This window comes from Meriones unguiculatus, chromosome 2, assembly GCF_030254825.1.
Source record: "Meriones unguiculatus strain TT.TT164.6M chromosome 2, Bangor_MerUng_6.1, whole genome shotgun sequence".
Taxonomy (NCBI): domain Eukaryota; kingdom Metazoa; phylum Chordata; class Mammalia; order Rodentia; family Muridae; genus Meriones; species Meriones unguiculatus.
This window is the reverse complement of record NC_083350.1, coordinates 26617666-26640355: the sequence shown is the minus strand read 5'-3', so window position 1 is coordinate 26640355 and position 22690 is coordinate 26617666. Positions and strand designations below refer to the sequence as shown.

Sequence of the window (22690 nt, the reverse complement as noted above, 5' to 3'; positions counted from 1 at the left end):
GAGTGTCAAGTGGAAGCTGCCTTTACCCATCGGGTGCTGTGTCAGAACTCCACGGCAAGGAGAGCAGCTGCTTTCCTTTTTGCCACACAACCCTTCCTTGCCCGGGTCCTTTTTTCTCCTCTGCCACCCTCCCTCCGGTCCTCTAGCTAGCAGCTACACTGTGGCAAGGAGGTGGCACCAACTGTAGGCTTGCTCTCTGCTGCCAAGTCTCCTGGTTGAATCTGCAACATACTTCACTGGTTCCTTCAGTGCAACCTACAACTATTAACAAGCTCCTTAGAAATTATCTTCAAAGTCCTGCTGACTGTGTCTTCCTTATCTGCTGCAGTCCTCACTCAGCATGTAAGGGCTACTACTGTGCCATTTGAAAAGTAGGGAAACTGCCTAGAGAAGGTAAACCTACAAAAACTCCTACAGCTAGTTAAGTGGGAAGAGCAGCAATGCCTTCTCACTCTGTACTGTAGGCTGATTCTAATTCCTCACAGCCATGTTAACTGCAACAGCAAAGCGTATGCATGCATGCTGAATATTTTCTATTGTACTGTGTTCTTACCACTGGCCCTTCAAAGCTATTTAAATAAAGATAATTCAATTAAATTTCTACCAAAACCAGTACTGCTAGCCATAACTTAATTACCACTCTGAAACAATTTTCAGAAAATATGACTACACATTATATAAGCAATGAAAAGCATTGAATTTTTACATTCTAACTCAAGTTTTATACCATTCCAAATATTTTGTAATCCAAAATATTTGCCTGAGTTAGTTTTTTTTTTATAAAAACTAGTTAGTTAATTTTATAAGCCCTGAGTAATTTTTAAAAAGAAATCAAGATTATTTTTCATCAAATTTTCCCTAGAAAGAAGAAATAAATGTTCTTCTATGATGGCTATGGTTAAAAATCTCAAGTTGAAAAGGCACACAGAAAGTGGGGTGGGTGGAGACAAGGGAGAGATGCAGAACAAAAGCAAATTTTACATAAAAAATAGCATAATGAAGCCTAATTTTCATAAGTTAATAAAAACATTAGAAAAGTACATGTGTATATTTTAGAAGAGTCAGTAAAGCTTAGATTTCTTTTAAGGGAGACCAACTTTTTGTCTCAGGAATATACTAAGTAATCACCACACAATCACTGCAGGAGGTTTCAAGTAAAATTTTTAGAATAAAACTTAACCTATTTATTTTAGAAACACCCAGGCCACAGACTCAGAGCAGATCAGAGTTCCTGTGTTCAGCAAATGTGCTCAAAGTTTATTAGAAACAGTACAAGACAGTTAGCCTGACTCTCACCTTTACATGTGACTAATCCACCCAACTATAAAATGGTATCTGCTTTTAATGTAAAATATGGTCCAATTTGCCCACAATACACAGCACTTTAAATCCTTTTTGAGACATAATTTCTGCACATTTTTATGGGCATTGAGGGATCAATTAAGATAACATACGCTGTGTAGTGACCACCAATTAGCATCTAACAATTATAACTATGCTTCTTTGCAGAATTTTAATGGTTTTAATATTTTAGCTCTTGTCATTTATAATTAAGCAATAAGATGTAAAACAGACATGCTTTTAAGTTTTTTCTCCAAATGTTTACAGCCTATGACATCATCACTTACCCATCTTTTCCACAATGATGTGAAAACCAACTTCTTTTTTTGTTTTTGTTTTGTTTTGTTTTGTTTTGTTTTTGGAGACAGGGTTCCTCAGTCTTGGCTGTCCTGGGCTTGCTTTGTAGACCCAGAGAGAGCTGTCTGCCTCTGCCTCCCTGCGTGCTGGAATTACAGGTGTGCACCACCGTGCCCAGTGAAAACCAACTTTTTAAACTAGATCTCTTCATGGATTTGAAGACATCTGTACAGCCTAGTCTGTCTGTTTTACACAGCTCTTGCTATTTTCTCCAGCCCTTGTCCTAACTACAGGATATTTTAAAATGCATTTGAACATCAGGTAGTTAGCTGCCTTGACTGAAACTTTTAGCAATTTCTACATAGGTTTTTCTAGCACATGAATTTCAACATCATTTTGCGATAGTAGGAAAAATATCTATTGTTTTAAATTAGGCCTTTTATTCCCAGAAATTAACTAACAAAAACTATATGTGTCACAAAAGAAAAAAAATACAGAAGATAAAAAATACGAAATTTATATTATAAAAATGAAGTGTTCATGACTCCTTAAATAACTTATCACTACTTAAAAACTTCATAATCTGAAAATATTAATAATGTGTAAACTTCAACATTTTTCTGAGAACTTCATAGATAGCAAGTTTTTCTGGGCAAATTATTTAATATAATGTTAATTATCTAATAAAAAGTCTAGAAGCTTAGAAATCTTAATTATAAGTACAGAAAAAAAGCAGAAATAAAGCATATGTAAGACAAAGAAAATTGAGTATTGTGTCATATGTACCCTTAGCAGAATAGAAAACAAAGACTTATGTAACTGTGAAAAACATATTGCAACATAAAAATGGGAGAAGAGAATACATGATCATTAAATCACATATTTATGCCTTTCAATTGTATGAGTGCTACCTGTCTCATCACTGAATCTTAAAACACCTCTCTCCCCGTCATTGGCACATAGGTAGAGAATGGTGGATCGAGAATGTTAACTTGGGTCTCTAACTCCAGAGAAGTATTCTAGTCTTTGAATGGTATGGATAAAGATAATGAATAAAAGGAAGAAATGAAAACTGGAATAAAACATTTTCTTTTCCGGTTTAATTAATGGTTCTTATAATGCAGTTTAAGTAAAAACTGTGACCGTAAAACTGTTTGGAGGCTGGGAAATGACTCAAGAGTAAAGAGCAGCTGCTGTTCTTGCAGGACTCAGGTTTGATTCCCTGCAAGCAGGTTATACTACCCGCAACTCCAGATTCAGGGGATCCAACACCCTCTTCTGATTTCATAGGCACTAGGCACACATATGGTACACAGACATGATAGCAAAACCACTAGCAATATACAAGTAAAATAAATCTAAAGGAAAAAAAAACTTATAAAACAATTTGTTCTTACTTTTACATCTTAGGTACATGAAAGTGAACCAAGCAAAATCTCACCTAAAAATATGACAAAGCACTTCATGCGACAGCTGATTCATATAGTCCTTTGTTTCATCTGCTATCACTTCCTCTGGGATCTCACTGTCCATTAGACACATTTTAACACTTTTCTTTCGTGGTCCCATTGCTGTGCTGCCCTCAGTGTCAAAGAACAATTCCCTTCTCTGGTTTTAGTTCACACCTGAAAGGCAAACAGAGAAGAGTAGCCTAGCGAAGCACACCAAACTCAAACTCCACAGTGTCCCTATTACAAGCAAGATAAAATATTCATTCAGAATTACTGATGGTCAAAAGCTTAAAATACTGATGTTATTACAAAAGGACACCATATTCAAATTCACCAAATTCACGAAAGTATTAAATTGTTCTAAAGACACAAAATATCTTTTCCCAAAGAACAGTTGAGATCATAAATATGAACTATTTAGAATGAACAAAACTCACCAATAAAGTCCTATTTTCTACTTTGCATTTTGGGGCTTCCTACCCAGCTGGTTCACTCTCTTTCTCCAGGCATCAATTTCTTCAGTATGTAACACAAGATAACTAGGTAACAAAACTGTTTCTGGCTGAGAGCTTATGATTTGAAACACCCATTCAAAATTAATGTGTAAAGGCCTGTCTGAACTCACAGGAGTGAACCTTTCGGCTATCAGCTTCAGCTGCCCCTCACCTGTGTGCCATTAATATCAAGGAATCTGGCATTTCATGTAAGCTAGCCCTAACACAGCAGAGACTCCAGGCCTCTCATTTTTGACCTGCCACAAATTATTATTTCTACGAGAGGAACCAACCTCCTAAATTCTTCATTCTCCCGCCTGAAAAGTGAGGAAAAGAGACATTCCGTGAATGTAATAATATCAAACTATAAACACTCTCCTTAAAGAAAATACAAAACTTACAATTTTTGAGGAAAATTTCACTTTTATATATCATATATATTTTGCTTTTAAAATAGTCTTAGTAAGGGAAGGAAAATGAGGTGAGCAACAATATATTTTGTTGTTTTCTGTTTATTAGTATGTGGGAGTAATACCCAGATTGTCAGATTGTCTGGGATTGTAAGTATTATGGTGGTCCAGATATAGTATAGCTATAAAATATGGATCTCTTTAGTATTAATGGAGCACTGTAGACAGAGTTGGCAAGTGAAATAAGATTTATTCAAGTATTCTTTTATTCACGCACGCCTTCACATACTTCCAAAGCCTGTAGTAAGCCTAGAATCATGAACAAAAGACCTTGGAAGCCAGTAAGGAGGTAAGGAACATGCAAATGAGCATAAAATTTCAAGCTGAGATGAGTGGTATACAGAAAGCAAACAATTCCTCTTAGCCTGAGCCATCTCTCCAGCTGAAAGCAAAACAGTTTTAAAGGAGCACATGGCACACCAGGCTCATCCACTACTTTTTTTTTTTTTTTCTTTAAGGAAAAGAACAATTGAAATGATACCTAAGGGAAGATCAGAAAATAGGGCAAAAAGGGAGTAAGGGAGTTTTAAAAAAAATCTAGAAGGTCCCAGCAGCATGTGCCTGCATATCCTTGGGTGGACCAGAGTTGGACCTTACTGGGCAGACAGAACACTGAGTGAGAGTTGGCCGGCTGGGATCTCCAATGGAGAAACTGAAGCACATAGAAAACAGGGACACAATGCTTATGATGTACAGCTGGATGGATCAAGGAGAACGGATTTAGCTAATCTCAATAGGCACACAGTCTCTTTAGGGAGCAGTCTTCAGGGTGTAGACATTGGGGGAAAGCCATGGTGGACATGTTTTTGTCTACATTATCAATGTGAACAAGAGGGGAAGGTTTTGCCATTCCCCTTTGGGTCTTAGGCTATGGTCTTCATGAGGCTGCACCTATGTTAACGACACACAATTGTTCAGGTCCGCACCACACACTCAGGATTTCCTTTACTCCCCAGATGTGCTGAAACTTCTTATGTAATGTAGCTCATGAACCAGCCTCTCATCCTTGGGCCCTGATGTGATATTCTTCTCTGTGGCCACTCCTCTAATTTCCCCAAGTGATTGTCTCCTCTCTCACCACTCTTTTGTCTTTGCCAGTTCCCCTGCACGCCTGCTTCTCATTGACCAACAACCATTGCTAAGGTCTCAGCTACTCCCAATGCAAACACAACACATAAAACACACTGTCCTCTATTGTGGTTCACTAGACTCCAAACATAAACTTTGACTATCCTAAACACACCCAGATCTCCCCCTTTCCATGACTACTCAAAGAGCTATCAACCATTTTTCTACAATACTCTTCTTACAGGCGATTCCCACTGGCTTCCAGGACTCCATCAATCCTCATCTAGGATACTGTGGTTGATGGCTTTCTATGTAGCACCCAGCAGTGTGCCCTCAAGGCCGAGAGCCCTCAAGGCCGAGAGCAAAGCCAACCATAGTTCGGCTTTCAGTAGGTAATTCATTGAATATATGTATATCATACCACATTTTAAACAGTAGGTACAGCAACCCTTTCTACACATTCTTCTGATTTCTTACTAAGTTTTAAAAAAGTAAAAATCAAGATATAGGTCATGTCTAAAGTACGATTTTATCTAGATAAGAGTAAATGACAAATATGCCAATATTTCTTACAAAATATTAACAGTGGTTGCTACTGAAAAATAAGAGCAGATGAATAAGAAAAAGATACATTTTTGCTTCAAATTTACCTCAATCATTTGGGATTTTTAGATTGACTGTGATTATGAAATTTCTTTAAAAGTGAAGAAAACGAAAAGAAAAGAAAAGAAAAGAAAAGAAAAGAAAGAAAATCAAAGACAAGCAAAGCAAAGAAAAGAAAAGAAAAAAGGGAAGGGGAAGGGGAAGAAGGAGAAGGGGAAGAGGAAGGGGAAGAAGGGGAAGGAGAATGGAAGGAAAAAAAAGGAAAGGAAATCAGTCTTCAAGGAACCCTGGCTTCTAAAGGGTAAGGATCTTTCCAATCCAGCCTCAAGCTACTTTTCTAATCTCACCTTCCAACCCTTACCTGTGACTCCCTGGTACACTACAGTAGGACCAGCACCCATTCAGCTTTCTAAACAAACCTTCCTTTATACGTTATTAACTCTGGCCGGAATACTCATATTTCTATTTCCCCTCCCTATTTCCCCTTCTCTCTAGACCATCCTCTCTAATCTAGGAAACCATTAATTAGCTTTCAAACTTCAATTGAAATTGTGGATTGAGTACTCTATGAATCATATGCTTCTACAGCAATTTGTGTTAACGTCTGTCTGCCATGCTTTTGCCAGGAAAGGATCTCAATCTCACCTCCAGGAGCTAACAAGTCTTTACTTGTAATAAAGCCATTATTCTGTATGTGCCCACTTATCATTTCACACTCTTGCTAGCAGTTTGCTGCCACGGCATTCAATAATCTCAGCAATAAAGACTATCAGGAGTTTAGTCCAATAAACACACATAACAGCCACTTACAACATACAAGAGCTCTAAAGCATAATTAACTCCAAGAGCTCAACCTACCTGGGAACTGCCCAGATGTTCAGAACAGGCCTCCAGGTACTGAACACATGCTTCAGGTTGAAGAATTTTGACAGCCCTTCAAATGACAGGCTACTGCTTTCCCTTAGCCCTTGTTCCTTTTTGCCCTACCAAATCCAACCCATGTAAAGCACCTTGCTCTGACGACTGTATCTCTGATTATGTGTTATTATTTTGCAGTGCTTTCTGAGCTGTATTTAGTAACCCCCAGTGTCCCTCATACACTTAAAATTCCATATTAACTAGCCTTAATATAATTAAGTTTACAAAATTCACTTGTTTAGGACTCAAAAACTACAGAAATAAATCATATAGAAGCTATGTATCTAACAAGCTCACGGAAGTCTACTTAGCCTACATTCTGTACCTAAAACCAAAAACTAGAGACAAAAAATAAATAAATAAATAAATAATCAGGGTTCACAGTGTACTCATAGCTCCGACATTAGGCCTATAATTAAACGTGTGTTCTTTTAAGTACATACCTGTCTGGTAAAAGAGGCTGTAAGTCTTTGGGGAAGAGAGGACTTGAGATGACACTGGGTAAGAGACAGCCCTTTACAGCAGGAGGTTGATAGGGGATGGCATAAAGCCAAGGGGAAGCCCTCTCAAGCACAAGCAGATCCTCTGGAAACATACAGGAGAAAAAATCTTCCTCATGAGGCCTCTTTTATTTTTCCTTAGCCCCAGAGCATACTGACAAAAGATAACAGAACTGTTCAACTCAAGTGGGCATCATCTCATTTACATCACATACCAAGCTAAGCTATGTTGAGCTAAGCTATGTTAGTTCAAGCACTGAGGAACAGGGGCCCTGTGCTCCTGCATGTGAAGAAGACACCAATTCATGACAAAGTAGGACAGCATCTCTCTGGAAAAGAGACTATCATGTTTATCCTTCCTGATAAGCGGGATTAAAAAGCAAGATGAAGGACACTGCCATGACAAGCCTTCATGTTCCTTTCTTCTCACCTCTTACATCCCCACACCAGTAAACATTCTGCTTCCCTGGAGAAATGCAAAGGTTTAAGAGAGTTGAAGATTAAAAGAGAGGCTGAAGACAATTCTAGTTACGAGCAGCAGATGAACGGTAAGCCTGGAGGATAAGGGACAGGCAACTATAAACAACACATAAATGTAAATGTAGAAAGATGGTATTTTAAAATACCAAGCATCATTCCTAAAGTTAACATTGTTTGGAGGCTCTGAACCTCCAATAAATGATACTGACAGAAATGACAGTCCCTGCATATCAAATACTGAAGGCACCCTCTGAGACTACCTACTTACACGGCTGACTTTCTGTGAGCTACAAACTCATCTGAGACTACGACAGTGTCGCTTCTCTCCCCTACTCTCATGCAAACAGAATTACAAATAAAAATTCAGAGACTCTTTTAGATGAACAAAGAACCAGAGGGTGTAAATCATAAAGTCACTTGCCTTGGGTCAAATAGTGTGAAGCTCAGACTTCCCAGCCTATTGAATGTCCCCTAAGACTGTCAGTCCTCAGCCACCACAGCTGTCTCTCCACATTCCAGAGCTGCACCCCAGAGCCTAGGGATGGACTTCAGGACGCTCCAATTAGAATTCTGACCATACTCTCCTTCACAAAGCCAGGCTTCACACAGCAGCCCACAGCCACCTGGATAGTCCCTTATCATTCCATATCCCAGAGCTAAAAGGACAATATAACCCAACAAAATCATTTGGGTTGCTCCTCAAATTGTGCCTGTCTTAAGCTTTAATGCTTCAACATGCCCTTGCTTGCAATTAAGTTCTTTTAATTGTGTACCTCTATCATAGATGTATTTACTTAACACCATGCATAAATCTGAAATCACCTGTGCCTACAAATATATTACCTCCTGAACTCCTTAAACCCCTTTCAAGTGATAATCTTCTTCTACCTGACATATCTCGCCAGTACCTTTATCACTGGCTACTAATTAGAAAGGAGTAACTACCCCTCTCCTTGTCTGGGCATCTGCAGGGATCTGTTAAGATTTTTTCTTTTTCACAATTCTGAATAAATGTCTCAATCTGTATCTCATCAATGGCAATTCTCTTCAAAAGATCCCTTCTTCCTCTTTTGATTACTAGTATCTAATCATTCCTCCATCCCTCACTCATTCATTTATTGTTTGGTAAGTACAAGGTGGCAGCAAAGCCTTCTCACATGGCTTCTCCTCTTAGAAAGATTCTACCACATTTCTCTTCAACCATTCCAACTAACTATAATCAAATGACATCTCATTACCCTAAAAAAACAAACATAAATGCAAAACAAAATCTCCTCAAATCATCCCAATGGTCTTATACTGCCAAGGTTTCTAATGCCTCTGTATTTTCTGTTGGCTTCAGTTTGTTATACCAAAGTAATCTTGCAAATCACTTAATATTCAGAGAACTTTTTATGTACCTACTATCAAAGATGTATCCTCTTGCTTCAAAAGTGCCAATCATCCACCACACTACTTTGATTCAAAAGGGGAGTGGGGGCCAAACCTTTACTGATGAAAAGGGCAAGGAATCTAGTTCAACTATTTTACAAATAATGAAAATGAGTACCAAAATGATATACATCTATCACTGAGGCAGAACGTACCATTTCTGAAATAAGGTTCTAGGCCTTCAATTCCAGTTCAAGACCAATTTTTACACCACCTAACTTTAGTGAAATGCTATTTTCCCTTTCTCTTCTGTTATGTCCTTTTGACTAAAAATAAAGTGTACCTCTAGCATACAGCAATTAAACACACACACACACACACACACACACACACACAGTTGTCTCAATTACTTCCCTAGGGAGAAATAAATCTCCCTTATGAGGCCCCAAATGACAAACTAAAGTACAATTCCATCAAAGTTTACCCTGGGGAACCAATGTATGTACTACTTACACAGCATGGCTGAGGGGCTCCTTACAGGAGTCTGGTATACTGGGAAGCAGCCAGACTGCCAAGTCTTCGCCTGGTATGGATGAGGGCATCCCCACTGCTGCACCCAAACAGTTCTTCCCCCTTCAGTTAACCTTCCCAGACTGCATATACTTTGGTACCTCCCTACCAAGAGGCCACCTACAATTAGGGCAGAATTATATGCAACTGGCCAAGAGTTATGGGAGGTGAGGGGCAAATGAACAGCTCCTCCGCCCTTCTATGAAGGGATGTCAACAAACAGTAGGGACTTTTGTGGGAAGTCATTGCATGCTCTGACAAAGACTGATGGCTGTTAAAGCTTGGAGGAAGGTGTTCTACAACACACACATACACAAAACACTCTTCTCCCAAATACAGTACTGCAACATCACAAACTAATGACAAGAGGGATGGAGTGTTTCCAGTCACCTAAAAATGGTGATTCTCAAACAAAAGTTAAAATTACAAAATAGATAGTCTCAGTCTATAACTACATGGTATGTGCTTTCTATGTTTCAATTTCTCCCAGCTCCAGAAAAATAACAACTTTACAGAAACCCAGTGTATCTTCCATTTGTGATGGGGTGGGAAAGGAGATACAGCCAGTGTTTTATGAAACATGGGAAATTCCATGTTCAAACAATGAAAGGATCTGCTCAAAAATAACCACTAAGTAAACAGTAACCCTGGGACGGAAACCAAGGTCTCCCAATTCTTTTTTTTTTTTTTTTTTCACACGTTGAGTTGACCGCATCATACTAGAGCTAATCAGGAGTTCCTCAATTTTACTGGCCTAAACGACTCAACATTAACATCGTTGCATTGCTGACGCCCAAACTGTGAGCTGGGGGAGGGGCGCAAAGTCCAGCCAAACCTCCCATTTCCTTGATGAAAACCGAGACCCAGAGAAGACTGCATGGCGGAATAGAGGGCTGGGGTGCCCAACAAGCAAGGCCTACAAGGCCAGAACTAAATAGTTAGACACTCCTTTCTCTACGCGTAGGAGTTCCAGAGCCCAAGAGCGAGGGTTTGGGGGGTGGGAGGCCCGAACCCCTTCATCTGCCCAAAACCGCGCACCTCCACCTTCACGACAGCCTCCCAGGCCGCGGCTCACTTACACCGGCCCTCCGCCTGTTTTTGTGGTTGAGAGGGACCGAGAACCTCGACAGACTCTTCCTGCGGCCCCCACCTCCGCAGCGCTTCCGCTTCCGCCGCCTCTAGAGCCTTCCGAAAGAGTGTCATCGGGGGCTGGGCCTGGGCGGGCCTGACTGCGTCATATTGGGTGTGGCTACGTCCAGGCGAGGCGGCCATGTTAGATGTGGCATTGCTCGCCGCTTATCAACCAGCCCTTCTTCCGGGGACATGGAAGTGTCCGGCCGGAAACGCCGGTGAACTTAGGTACCGCATCTCTTTCCGTGCTTGAGTCTTGCTAGGATATGCTGTGCTTCCCTAGGTGCAATAAAGATACTTTCCGCCAGAATTTATTCAACTAAAAATAGGACTCTTGTTTTCGAGGGGGTGTGGGTAAGTGGAAGGCCTCCAAGGTACTATTAAGTCATTCCTTATGTGATTTACGAGCTTTGTCTTTACCTGTAGGTGGTTTGTAGTCTCTTGAACGTCAAAGTTTCACATTAATGTTTCAATAATAAATGAGACACAGAGCTTTTTGACTTAAAAGTTAGCTTGATCAGTTTTGCTTGTTGTTTGTTTTGTTGTTTTTATGGCTAAATTGTCTTCAGTGAGGATAACTGTGACAATGTCACAAAGCTGGACCGAAATCCAGATTTTTAACGTACAGATGCGCTTGCAGGCCTGCAACTAACAAGAATTGGAACCTAGCGTTCTGTAGGCATTCCAAGGGAATAGAGTTGATGTACATAGGGACATTTAAAACTCAGTTTGACAAGATACAGATCTGGGTGGGTGATGGGGTAACTGCTGATACAACTAAATAAGAGCACCATGCACCATATTGTAATGTATTCAGAATTTATACCAAACTTAGCACCCTGGGCAGGAGCTTCTCTTTCACACTCAGGAGTTCCATGTATCCCAATTTGGAGCTCTTGTGGAAAAAAACAAAACTTTATACACACGAACACACACACATATATGTTCATGGTAATGTTCTTGCAAGTGAAGAAATATGTGTACTAATTATTTCTGTCAATATATTTTTTCATCGTGGAAGCTGTTGTGTGTCACAGTGTGTTCCACAGCACACTCTTTTGTCCACTCTTCCTTGCTTGCAAATGTTTATTGCAATGACTCGTTGGTTTGGTACGAGGCTTCTGGCTTCTGCTACTTTATCAACACTGGAACCTCACTGGGACTCCTCACAGATATCCTATGGAAGACAGTGGTCTGTACATTCCAAAGTGATTTGATGCTATAGCTGTTAACTCATGAGTGGCTAGTTCTATTGCTAGAAAAGATGATCTTTAATATTTCTCATTGGGGACACTGTCTTTATATGTTTCATTATATTGGTATTACACCTGATTAGTTTGAAAAAGCAAATGGAAAGCCACATAATTATAGAAGAAAATAGATAACAATGCAGTATTGTTAAAAGCTTTATTTTAATGAGTGTTTTTTTTAATGTACCAAATATTGATAACACTGATAGAAATTACATCAGACATGTTAGAAATCAGAATTTTATTTTTATCCAGATGTTGTTTTTTATTTCATGGTTAGTCAGAAAAACAAGCAAAGATTCACAAGATAACATGCAAGCCATGCTTAGCAGGATAGATTAGTCAGGCAACTGACAAACTCACCAACGATGCTTGAAGATAGAACTCAGCATAAATGCCCAAGATGTAGCCACTGTTAGCAGCCTAGGAGTTCCCCTAAGCATTAGAGAGCTTGGTGCAGGCCAAACACCAGAATGAACTATTAAGACCAAACCAAGAGAGCTGAGAAGTTCCCTCCGAGAGTGCCCACTACCTGAGGAAAGGAAGGCTAATGGCTTGGATGCAGTGGGTCTATGCAAGTACGTTACTTCAACAGGTGACTCCTCTGAACTGTATTCTTTTTGGAGCCCCACAGTGGGACTTATAACTATCAATACAAAACAGTCCTCGCCTCAAAGAGGATAAGGAGAAGCAGGAATTTATTCTGTAGCCAAATATGAGTAGTGATGGCTGCGCCAGAGAAGACAGATTTTGGTTGCCCCAAATTCTGTGTTCTAATAGGTAGAAACTTCATGAACTTTTTGCAGTAAAAAAAAAGAAAAAGATAAATCATAAATCAAGGCACCTTTCAAATACATTGGTATGCTATAGGTCTTCTATGCTATCTGGCAACACTGTTAACCCTTTCATTGGTGAAAAGCTATAGTTTTATTAATATGTTTCAAAAGGTTTTGTCTGTTAAAATGTTGTGTCTGACACAGAAAGGAGCAAGAAAGAAAAAAAAATTGCAGCATAAAAAATAGCCGAAGATAAGCTGTAACTATGGTGTAAGAATTGCAACATTCCAGCTTCTCCACATCACTGAAGTTTTAAATCAGTCAATCCGCCTTTGCAGACATAGTTTATTTCCAGGAACTCTTATTCACAGAAGGTATGAGAAAAACATGTAGATGCTATCCTCTGCACTAGTTTCTGAATTGCACTGTATTATCCCCTTAGCAAAACAGATGCCGCCCTCCTACGACCAGCTGTTTCTGCTTGAAAATAGTCATCACAGGCAGCCTTGTTTACTGCTGATATTCCGTCTCAAAGACAGGTGTGGGAAAGGACATTGAACCCTCACCTGGGTATCGAGACCCTATTGCATGCCATTCTTCCACCTGGCCTTTGGGGTCAAAAGAGAGCTTTATCTCGGCATCCATGGAAGAGTGATCATCCATGTTGGATGCTGACTTTCATTGCCATAGGTCACTCATATTGCTGCCCCATATCCCTTTACCCACAGTGTGTAAGTAAGCCTAATAAACTCAGTGGGTCCCCAGTGTGAACTGTACTGCACTCAAACTCTAGTTTTCCCTTTCTTATGATGAAGGCAGAGGGTCAGGATAAGAGAAAGAACATATAAATTGTTATCTGCTAAATAGCCCTTCCTGGGATCTGAAATATGGAACACATGGGGAGATTTAGGCTGTAAAGAAGGAAAGATCATGAGGTACAAATGATAGAAAACAACCATCAGTTCTGAAGTTTAATAAAAAGGAAGGGAAATCCCTAGTACAGATTGCAGATGAGGATCTTAGTAATGGTCTGATACAGGAAACTGATAGAGTATTCTACCTTTAAACAAGAAATGACACAACTTGACTTATGAGGCTGAGGCACACGAGGTCAGTCTGAGCACTGTGGAAGCAGAGAAACTAAATGGCCAGACTCCTTGAGACCAAAGTTGCATAACCTGAGAAAACACAAGAATTATTCCCTGATGGACTGATTTAAGTAAGTCATTAGCTACACTTGGTTATCATTGGCTGATGTCCCAACAACAACTGTCCTTCCTTCACTGTCCTCCACAAGTTCCTGATACTTGTTTGGACCTCAGCCATGAGGTCCAGTTCTCTAGGCCAGATAAGACTATTTTCACAGGAGAGTTAAAGAACTGGTTCAGTGGAGGGGGGATCTTAGAGCTGGTGTGGGACTTTAGTGGTTGGGACATAATGTTTACAGAAGCCCTAGAAGATCTGAATGATTTAAACTGGCATATAAATCATGTCCATAAAGTGCTAAAGCAACCACCAAAGATGAGAGGCAAACAGACAAACGCGTCATTGAGATATGTCTGGATTACTTGAAAGCAAATGTGGCAAGACTTATATCAAGCTGGAATTTCTAAGGAAAAAACAAAGAAATGCAAATTTTGTCATGGTTCCTTTTCATATTGCTATGACAAATTATTGTGACAAGGCTGGCAAGATTGCTCAGTGGGTAAAAGCACTTGCTTCCAAGCCTGATGACCCAAGTTCAGTCTCCAGGACCCTCATGATGGAAGGAAAGAGCTGACTCCTTCAAGGTGAAGGAGCTTCATTTTGAGCTTCACATGCAGGTGGTGGCATGCCTGCCTATGACACACACATACACATAAATAAATAATGTAAAAACCTTCAACAAAACCAACAAGGGAAAAATGGTTTGTTTTGGTGTACAGACCATCATAATGAGGGCAGCTTGGGTGTAAGAAATGCACATCCATAGTCAGACAGGAGGAGACACTTCTGCTCAACCCCCTTTCTCTACTCACACTGTCCAGGATCTTGGCCAGGGATTAGAGCCACATACAATTGGTGGATCTCCACACTCCTAATAATGTATTCGAGAAACTTTCCCAAAAACGCTAAGATACTAAGATCAATCTGTGTACATTTCTCTCCTGCAGGAAATTAGCTGGAAGTAGATAGTGCAGAGCCCACTTGGCAGCCAGATGTTGTCAAAGGCTGCTTTGGCCCAGAGATGTCATATTCAGGAAGCCTGTGTGGACCTATCAGATGAGAGCACAACCATAGACACAGCGAACCCAGCGGAGATATCCCAGCTTCAGTTCTCAGAACCCATTGTCCTCCATCCTGAGGAGGCCTGTGGGGCACCAGAACACTGTGCAGCTGGGAGATCTTCCTGCCTGCTCTGCAGCTGCCTGGCCTACCTGGGACACAGACAGCCAATGCAGCAGAGGGACCACCAGGCCTACACACCAGAGACAACCATATGCCTACAGGCCAGCGTAAGAACACAAGCAACAAAACGTAAGGCTATATGACACCACTGTGGTCCGACCACAGCAAGCCCTGAAGATACTATCACACCCAAAGTGCAATAAAAAGATTTTAAATCTGAGATTATGAAGATGATAAAGGCCTTAAAGGAGGAAAATAAAGTTCTCAAAGAAAAACAGGAAAATACCATCAAACAGGTAAAAGAATTGAGTAAAACTTTTAAGGAAACATGGGAAAATACAATCAAGCAGAAGAAAATGAATAAAACTTTTCAAGACCGAAAAACGGAACTAGTAGCAATAAAGAAAACACAGTCTCAGGCAATGAAAACCTAGAGAAGAGAACACAGCCACACATGTTCTTTGTCAGACCAATGAGAGCCAACCCTGGGCCCATCAACTGACATGTGGGAGATGCGTGGTAGCCTGAAGGAGGCTGAGTGGCAATTGGGAGGCCTAAGTCGATGCCTCACACTGCACTACTGTATTCAACATTGATTTTGGTTTATTTGTTTGTTTGTTTGTTTGTTTGTTGAGACAGGGTTTTTCAGATTTGTCCTGGATTTGCTTTGTAGACCAGGCTGGCCTCAGACTCACAGAGATCGCCTGCCTTTGCCTTCCATAGTTCTGGGAGGTGGAGGCCTCCACCACCACGACTGGTTTCTACATTGGTCTTTTAAGAAAATAATTGACACAAACAATGGAAATGTTTCAAGCTGTGTTGGGCCTTGCTAATATTTTTTTTTCTTAGTATCTCTTTAGTCACTGGCTTTCGAGATCAACTGACATTTGCTTGAAAATATGTGGTAGGCATTCAGTGATTCTGCCCCTCTTTGAAAAAAAAATGTTTCATTTTATGGATAATGTAATGCTAGTCTCGAGTGTTTTGCAGATTTAGCAAAGCCTTTGAAAGCCACACAAGGACAGCTAAAGGAGTGAGGGTGGGAAATCAATTCACACAGGGTAAAAGAGCCAGACACAGCTATGAAACTCTTAGGACCTTTCAGGGAAGTAAACAAGGTGACTAAGAAAACTCCTAACATTTTGTGCCTGTGGATGTTAAAATAACGGTTAAATAGCCCGAGTTAGAGTCACTGTAGAGGAAGGAGCCTCAGTTGAGGAAAGGCTTCCATGAGATCCAGCTGTAGAGCGTTTTTTCAATTAGTGATCAATGGGGGAGGTCCAGCCTATGGTGGGTGGTGGTGTGGTCCCTGGGCTGGTGGTCCTGGGTTCTATAAGAAAGCAGACTGAAAAAGCCATGGCAAACAAGCCAGTAAATATTTCTCTCCATGGCCTCTGCATCAGCTCCTGCCTCCAAGTTCCAGCCCTGCTTAAGTTACTGTCCTGACTTCCTCTAATAATGGAGTATGGTCTAGAAGTGTGAGCCAAAGAAACTCTTTCCTCCCAAACTTGCTATTTGGTCATGGTGTTTCGTTGTAGTAATAGAAACCCTTACTAAGATAAGATGCTACCAAGAGTGGGGTGTTGCTGTGATAGGCCTGGCCATGTTTTGGAGGAAGATTGTGGAAGGACTTTGGAACTTTGGGCTAGAAGAGCTATTGGGTATTAATAGTTCAGGGGGATGTTCTATAGGAGGCTGGAAGATAAGCAGTACAGAGGATGGAGGCCTGGCTTGTGACAATACAGAGAGCCGTTTGCTATTGTGATTTAAGATTCTGTGGTTCCGGTTAGTTGGAGCCAAAGAATCAGCTGTGATTAACAAGATACCAGAACTACTTAAAGCAAAACCTTTGCTTTACTGTGACAGTTGATACTGGTTTGCTGCAGGTAAGAAATTAGCAGTGTTACGAGGAAACCAGCATCTCCTGGGAAGCGTTTTCTGAGAGCACAGAGAAGCTGTGTTCCAGAGGCAGCCAAGGTTGCACCTTGTGCTGGCAGCTGGACTTGGTGATGTGTAAGAGTCACCCAGGTGGTGCTGGTCTTGAAGGCACTACGGGGTCATAGAGGACAGCTGACACCTGGCACAGTGAGAGGCCAGGAAAGGCCATTGGTGAAGATGCAGCCTCAGTGCAGTTGAAGGCCCAGGACGGAAGGGGCCATGCAAAGAAGTTGAGGCTTGGCACAAGGAAGAGAGCCCCTGATAGGCTATTGGTGAAAGTGCATCACAGGTGCAGCAAGAGACCCTAGGAGTTTTAGAGATGCCAGTATCATGAAACATATGGTCCCCAAGAACAGCAGCAGCAATGAAGTGGAGCTGCCAGAGGCTAGAAGATATGTGTGTGCTGCAGAGGGCAAAGCTGGAGAAGTGAGCCAAGCCGTTCGGAGGAGCCCAGAAGATCATGTGTGAATCCCAGACAGCAGTCATTGTTATTTTATACTGGTGGAGTTTAGATTTGCTCGGTTCATATTTTGACTCTGCCCTGGTTCTTCCCTCTTGAAGAAGGTATTGAATTTAATTTTGATTTTTACAGGTGCCCACAGCTGAAAGACCTTGAACGTTTAAGAGATTTTAGATTTGTAGACAAATTGGATATTTTAAAGAGACTGAAATTTTAATGGGTTTGAATTTGTAATGACTTTTTTTTTTTTCAATGGAGTTTATTCAGGAACATTGAACAATCCTCGGACCCCGGGGAAAGCCAGCCCACAGCTTAAATAGCCTCTGGGTAGCCAACCCAGGCGTGCCACGGGGGCAATGCAGATAGGTCCACATACATGGAAGCAAGCCAGATCCTCAGCCTTAGCCAAATGTGGAGTTGTTCGTGACAGAGAGCACTCACCATCGGGAAGGTGGAAGGCGGAAACCAGCTCCATCTTTAAGGCATAGCATTCCACAGCTCTCTATAGTTATGTTTTGAATGTGAGATTTTTGGAGATGAATGAGAAAGGAAAGGTTGTAGCTTAAGAGTGATGTGTTTGTGTCAAGTTGACAAGGGATCGGTTGTATACTACCCGTTTTTGTGTATCAACTTGTCACAAGTTAGAGTCACCAGAGAGGAAGGAGCCTCGGTTGAGAAAATACCTCCATGAGATCCAGCTGTAAGGCATTTTCTCATTTAGTGATCAGTGTGGGAGGGCCCAGCCCATTGTAGGTGGTGCCATCCTTGGGCTGGTGGTCCTGGGTTCTATAAAAAAGCAGGCTGAGAAAGCCATGAGTAGCAAGCCAATAAGCAGCACCCCTCCATGGCCTCTGCATGAGCTACTGCCTCCAGGTTCCAGCCCTGTTCGAGTTCCTGCCCTGACTTCCTCTAATGATGGATTATGATCTAGAAGTGTATGCTGAAGAAACCCATTCCTCCCCAATTTGCTTTTGGTCATGTTGTTTCATTGTAGTAATAGATAGGACATGGAAAAATAAATCTGGGACTGAGTTGGAAGCTTTTTTTCCTGTTGGCCAGTGATGAAAGTCACTGTGCTGTGAAAGAATTGTGATAAAAAGTCTTAGTCATCTGTTAACCCTTTGGGCTACAATACTAATATGCCGGCAATATTTCCCACTGGTGTAATAGTGCCAGTACTCTTGGGGTATAAACAACTGGTTTCTGCCTGGACTAAGGCCTGTTCCACTGGACAGAGTTTATATTGGTACTTTAAACTCAGTCAAAAGCCAGTGGGTAGGGGTTCTTATTGTGGTGAAGTTACTGCTGTTGAGTGTGAAATGTGACATAACCTGCTAAATTGTCTCCTAATTATATGTTTATGCCCATAGAAAACTGCTTCATCTTTGATTAGAGAAACTTCTTTTTAAAGTGGGCAGTAGTCACTGAAGGACTTATAATGGCTCAAAGTAGTGAGAATAAATAACTATTGAATGTTCATCCACAAATGGAACATCCGTATCACCTCCTCCAAGGTTCAGGGAACATCCCAGAAGAGAGGTTGACATGAGTGTATGAGTCAGAAGAAAAAATAGATCTTAGTAATGGTTACTATTGCTGTGATAAAAACACCAGGAACAAAAGCCAGCTGGGGAGGAAAGGATCTGTTTGGCTTCTGCTTCCAAAATGCTGTTTATCCATTGTGGGAAGCCAAAGTTCATTCTCAAGCTGTGTGTGTGGAGAGCTGCTTGCTTGGCAGGCTGCTTTGAGTGTTCAGCAAGGTGCAAGTTTTTGCCCTAGCCTTTACCTTGAAACAGAAATAAGCAGAGGTTTTGCCAAGTTTCTTTAACATGTCTGTGAGACCTCAGACCATGTCTGCCATGCAGGAATGTGATCTTTGAAAGCAAGTTTAACTGTTCCATGAACCCCATCCTTGTGCTGATGTGAACTGTTTTGTCTTTAAAAAGGAGCTGTAGAATAAACTTGGTGCTTTCAGTATTGACTGATAGGCCCCCAGAAGTATCCTAAGTTTTCTGTCTCTTTCTTTTAACCTGTAATTTCTCAATCCCCACTCTTTCCATTGTGTCCCAAATTACTATGCCTGGTTCCATTGGGTGGCACCCAACATGGTGCATGACTATGAGAGATCAAAGTGAGGGACACTGCTGAAGAGAGAGCACTCGGTACAAGAAAAAAAGGTAGGGGGGTGAGTAATCTTCAGGAGACATGGGTCAGAGCAATAGCTGTTGCTTTTTGCACATATGCTTGAAAGTTATACTTAGAGCTAGAGGAGCCAAGGTATTAGTTTTTATCATTTGTTGAGGAAATCTGTGTTTTCCAGAGGAAGGCATTGTACATATAAGTACATGGAATAAGGTGGGTGAACATGTGAAAGAGCACTACACTGCTCGTCGCACTGAGAAGATCCCCACAGATGCTTTCAACTTATGGACTAATTCATGACGGCTTAGACCTTCCACATGAGCAGGAGAAGGTAACAGCACAGTTGAAGAGAAGTGAGTTAAAAGTGAAAGTAAAGGAGCCTGCTGCTCCACTGCTTTATGAGGATGCTGAGGCATTTAAAAAAGAAAGTGAACAAATTGTAATAAATTTTAAAATAATAAAAAAAAGCCTTGGTGAGACCTGATAAGCTAGAATCAGAGAAAGAGAAGAGGACCTCCTCTATCAGTGGACTAGGAGAGGGGCATGGGAGGAGAAGAGGGAGGGGGCCATTGCCAGGATACAAAGTGAATAAATTGTAATAAATAATAAAATTAAAAAAGAATAAAGATGATATGAAGGTTTAAAAAAAAGTACTTTGAGGATTATGATCCTGAATCTAAGTCCTGAAGAAGAGACCAATTTAGAGGAAGAGGCAGCTCAGTATCAAAATGATTATTGACCTCCACAAGTAATTGCTGTAACTAAAAATCAGGATATTACTAAGGATTGTGAACAGTTGTCTTTCATGGGGAGACAGTTTGTTATGGAAATCTGAATATGCAGAACAGTGTCATAGAACTGCAGAAACAAACTTAAGAGCAGGAAATCCTGGCATAAATTATCAAATGTTAGCAGGTGAAAGCCCCTATTTTGGAATTCAAATCAATTACACTATAATCCTGGAGTACATGTTCAAGTAAGTGCCACTGCTCTGCAAGCATGGAGCTATTTGCCAGCAAAAGGCTTATTATATGAGGAAATATCTAAGATCAAACAAGGATCTGATAAGCCTTTTCAAAAATTTGTGGATAGAGTTTTGAAAGCAGCTGCATGAGGTTTTGGTGATTCTACAGCAGGACTTCTATTAGTAAAACATGCTAATCCTGCCCATCAAATGGCAAATAGGCCTTATAGAAAAAGAGGAGATATTGCTGAACTTATACATTGATTGTGCAGACATTGGTCCCTCATATACTCAAGGTCTGTCCTGTAAAGGCTGCTGCTTTACAGGACGAAACAATAAAGCAGTTAATGTTCCAACAGCAAAGGAGGCAAAAAAAAAAAAAAAATGGCTGGTCCTCGAGGTTGCTGCTTTGGATGTGGACAAATGGGACATCAGATGAGGTCCTATCCTAGTCCTGCTGTGAGGAATTCTGGGTTATGTCCCAGATGCAAAAGAGAAAAACATTGGGTGAATGAATACAAATCTAAAACTGATAATCAGGGGAATGTTTTACCCCAGGGAAATGGGTTGAGGGGCCAGCCCCTGGCCCTGAAACAATGTTATGGAGCAATGCAGTTTATTTCCCAGCAAGGAAATCCATTCAGGCCCTCAGCAGAGCCACCTCAGGATTGACTCTCAGTCCTTCCACCTACACAGTATTAACCCCTGAGATGGGAATTCAAGTTCTTCCTACTAATGTTTATGGAGCAATTCCAAAAGGTACACTGGGATTGATTCTGGTTAGGAGAAGTGCAACAATGAAAGGAATATCTGTGGCTCCAGGTGTAACATTGTGATTATACTGGAGAAATAAAAATTATGACCTCATCTCCAACAGGCATAGCTGGACAACCTGGACAAAGAATAGCATAATTAATTTTATTGTCACATGTAAAGACTAATCATAGATGTAAAAGAGAATCTCGAGGTCAAACTGGATTTGGATCATCAGATGCTTATTGGGTACAAGCTATTAAATCTCATAGACCGGAATTAAAATTTAAAAAAAAAATAATGGAAAATATTTTGGGGGACTTTTAGATAACGAGCTGATATTTTCAGTAATTACTGACAAGAACAGTGACCATGATCCTATTACAGGGCATAGGTCAGAGTCAGAGTCCTGAACAAAGTAGTGATCTTCTGACTTGGGAAGATGAAGAATGTTATAGTAGAAAATTTCAACAGTACCAAGTGGCAGGTTTACCTGTAAATTTATGGGGAAGGGATATTAGGTCAGAAATGGGAGTACTTCTCTATAGTCCCAAAGAAAAAGTTACAAATCTTATACTAGATCCAGGATGTATTCCAACTCAAGGATTAGGAATCAATGGACAGCAAGGTGAAATAGAACCTATTGCTCCTAAACCTTGTCAATTTAGAAAAGGGTTAGGATATTTTTGGTTGAGGTCATTGAAACTTCTGTACTTCATGTGGATGTGATCACTTGGAAAAGTGATTCACACGTATGGGTTGGTCAGTTGCCTCTGACAGCTGAAAACATATCTGCTGCACAGTAGCTAGTACAGGAGCATCTTGACAGCAGTCATAAGCCTTCTAACTCCCCGTTTTTTGTAATTAAAAAGAAGTCAGGGAAATGAAGATTGTTACAAGACCTCAGGAAAGAGAATGAGACTATGGAGTTGATGGGAGCATTACAACCAGGTCTCCCTTACCCCTCAGCCATACCTGCAAATACATTTAAGATTATTATTGATTTAAAAGATTGTTTTTATACTATACCTTTACATCCTAAAGATTGTAAAAGATTTGCTTTTAGTGTTCCTTCTATAAACTTTAGAGAACCTATGCAATGTTTCCATTGGAAAGTCTTGTCCTAAGGTAAGGCTAACAGTCCCACCTTATGTCAAAAATTTCTAGCTCATGCTATAAAATCAGTAAGAATAAGGTATTCTCAAATATATATTGAACATTATATAGATGATATGCTGTTAGCCAATAAAGAAGAAAGAAAAATATTACATGTTTTTACTGCTTTGCAAGAAGCATTGCAAAGGTATGGATTGATAATTGCTCCT

General features: G+C 40.6%; 1 protein-coding gene and 1 long non-coding RNA gene across 6 annotated transcripts in view; one reads left to right on the top strand and one right to left on the bottom strand.

Moving 5' to 3' along the window:
- Fbxo38 (F-box protein 38) overlaps positions 1-10781 on the bottom strand; it is a 47100-nt gene extending 36319 nt beyond the window's left edge. For 2 of the 5 annotated variants that reach the window (XM_060377186.1, XM_060377190.1), the window contains exons 1-2: positions 10602-10748; positions 3080-3263 (exon numbers count right to left, since the gene is read on the bottom strand). In XM_060377186.1, coding sequence (XP_060233169.1) covers positions 3080-3207 — 128 coding nt within the window. In that variant the 5' untranslated portion in view covers positions 3208-3263; positions 10602-10748. The other 3 variants (XM_060377187.1, XM_060377189.1, XM_060377188.1) reach the window with 3 other exon arrangements.
- A 149-nt stretch (positions 10782-10930) lies between these two features.
- LOC132652291 (uncharacterized) lies at positions 10931-19507 on the top strand. Its single transcript, XR_009589777.1, has 2 exons — positions 10931-11048; positions 14874-19507. It is a non-coding gene; the product is annotated as an uncharacterized LOC132652291 (long non-coding RNA).
- The last annotated feature ends 3183 nt before the right edge of the window (positions 19508-22690 follow it).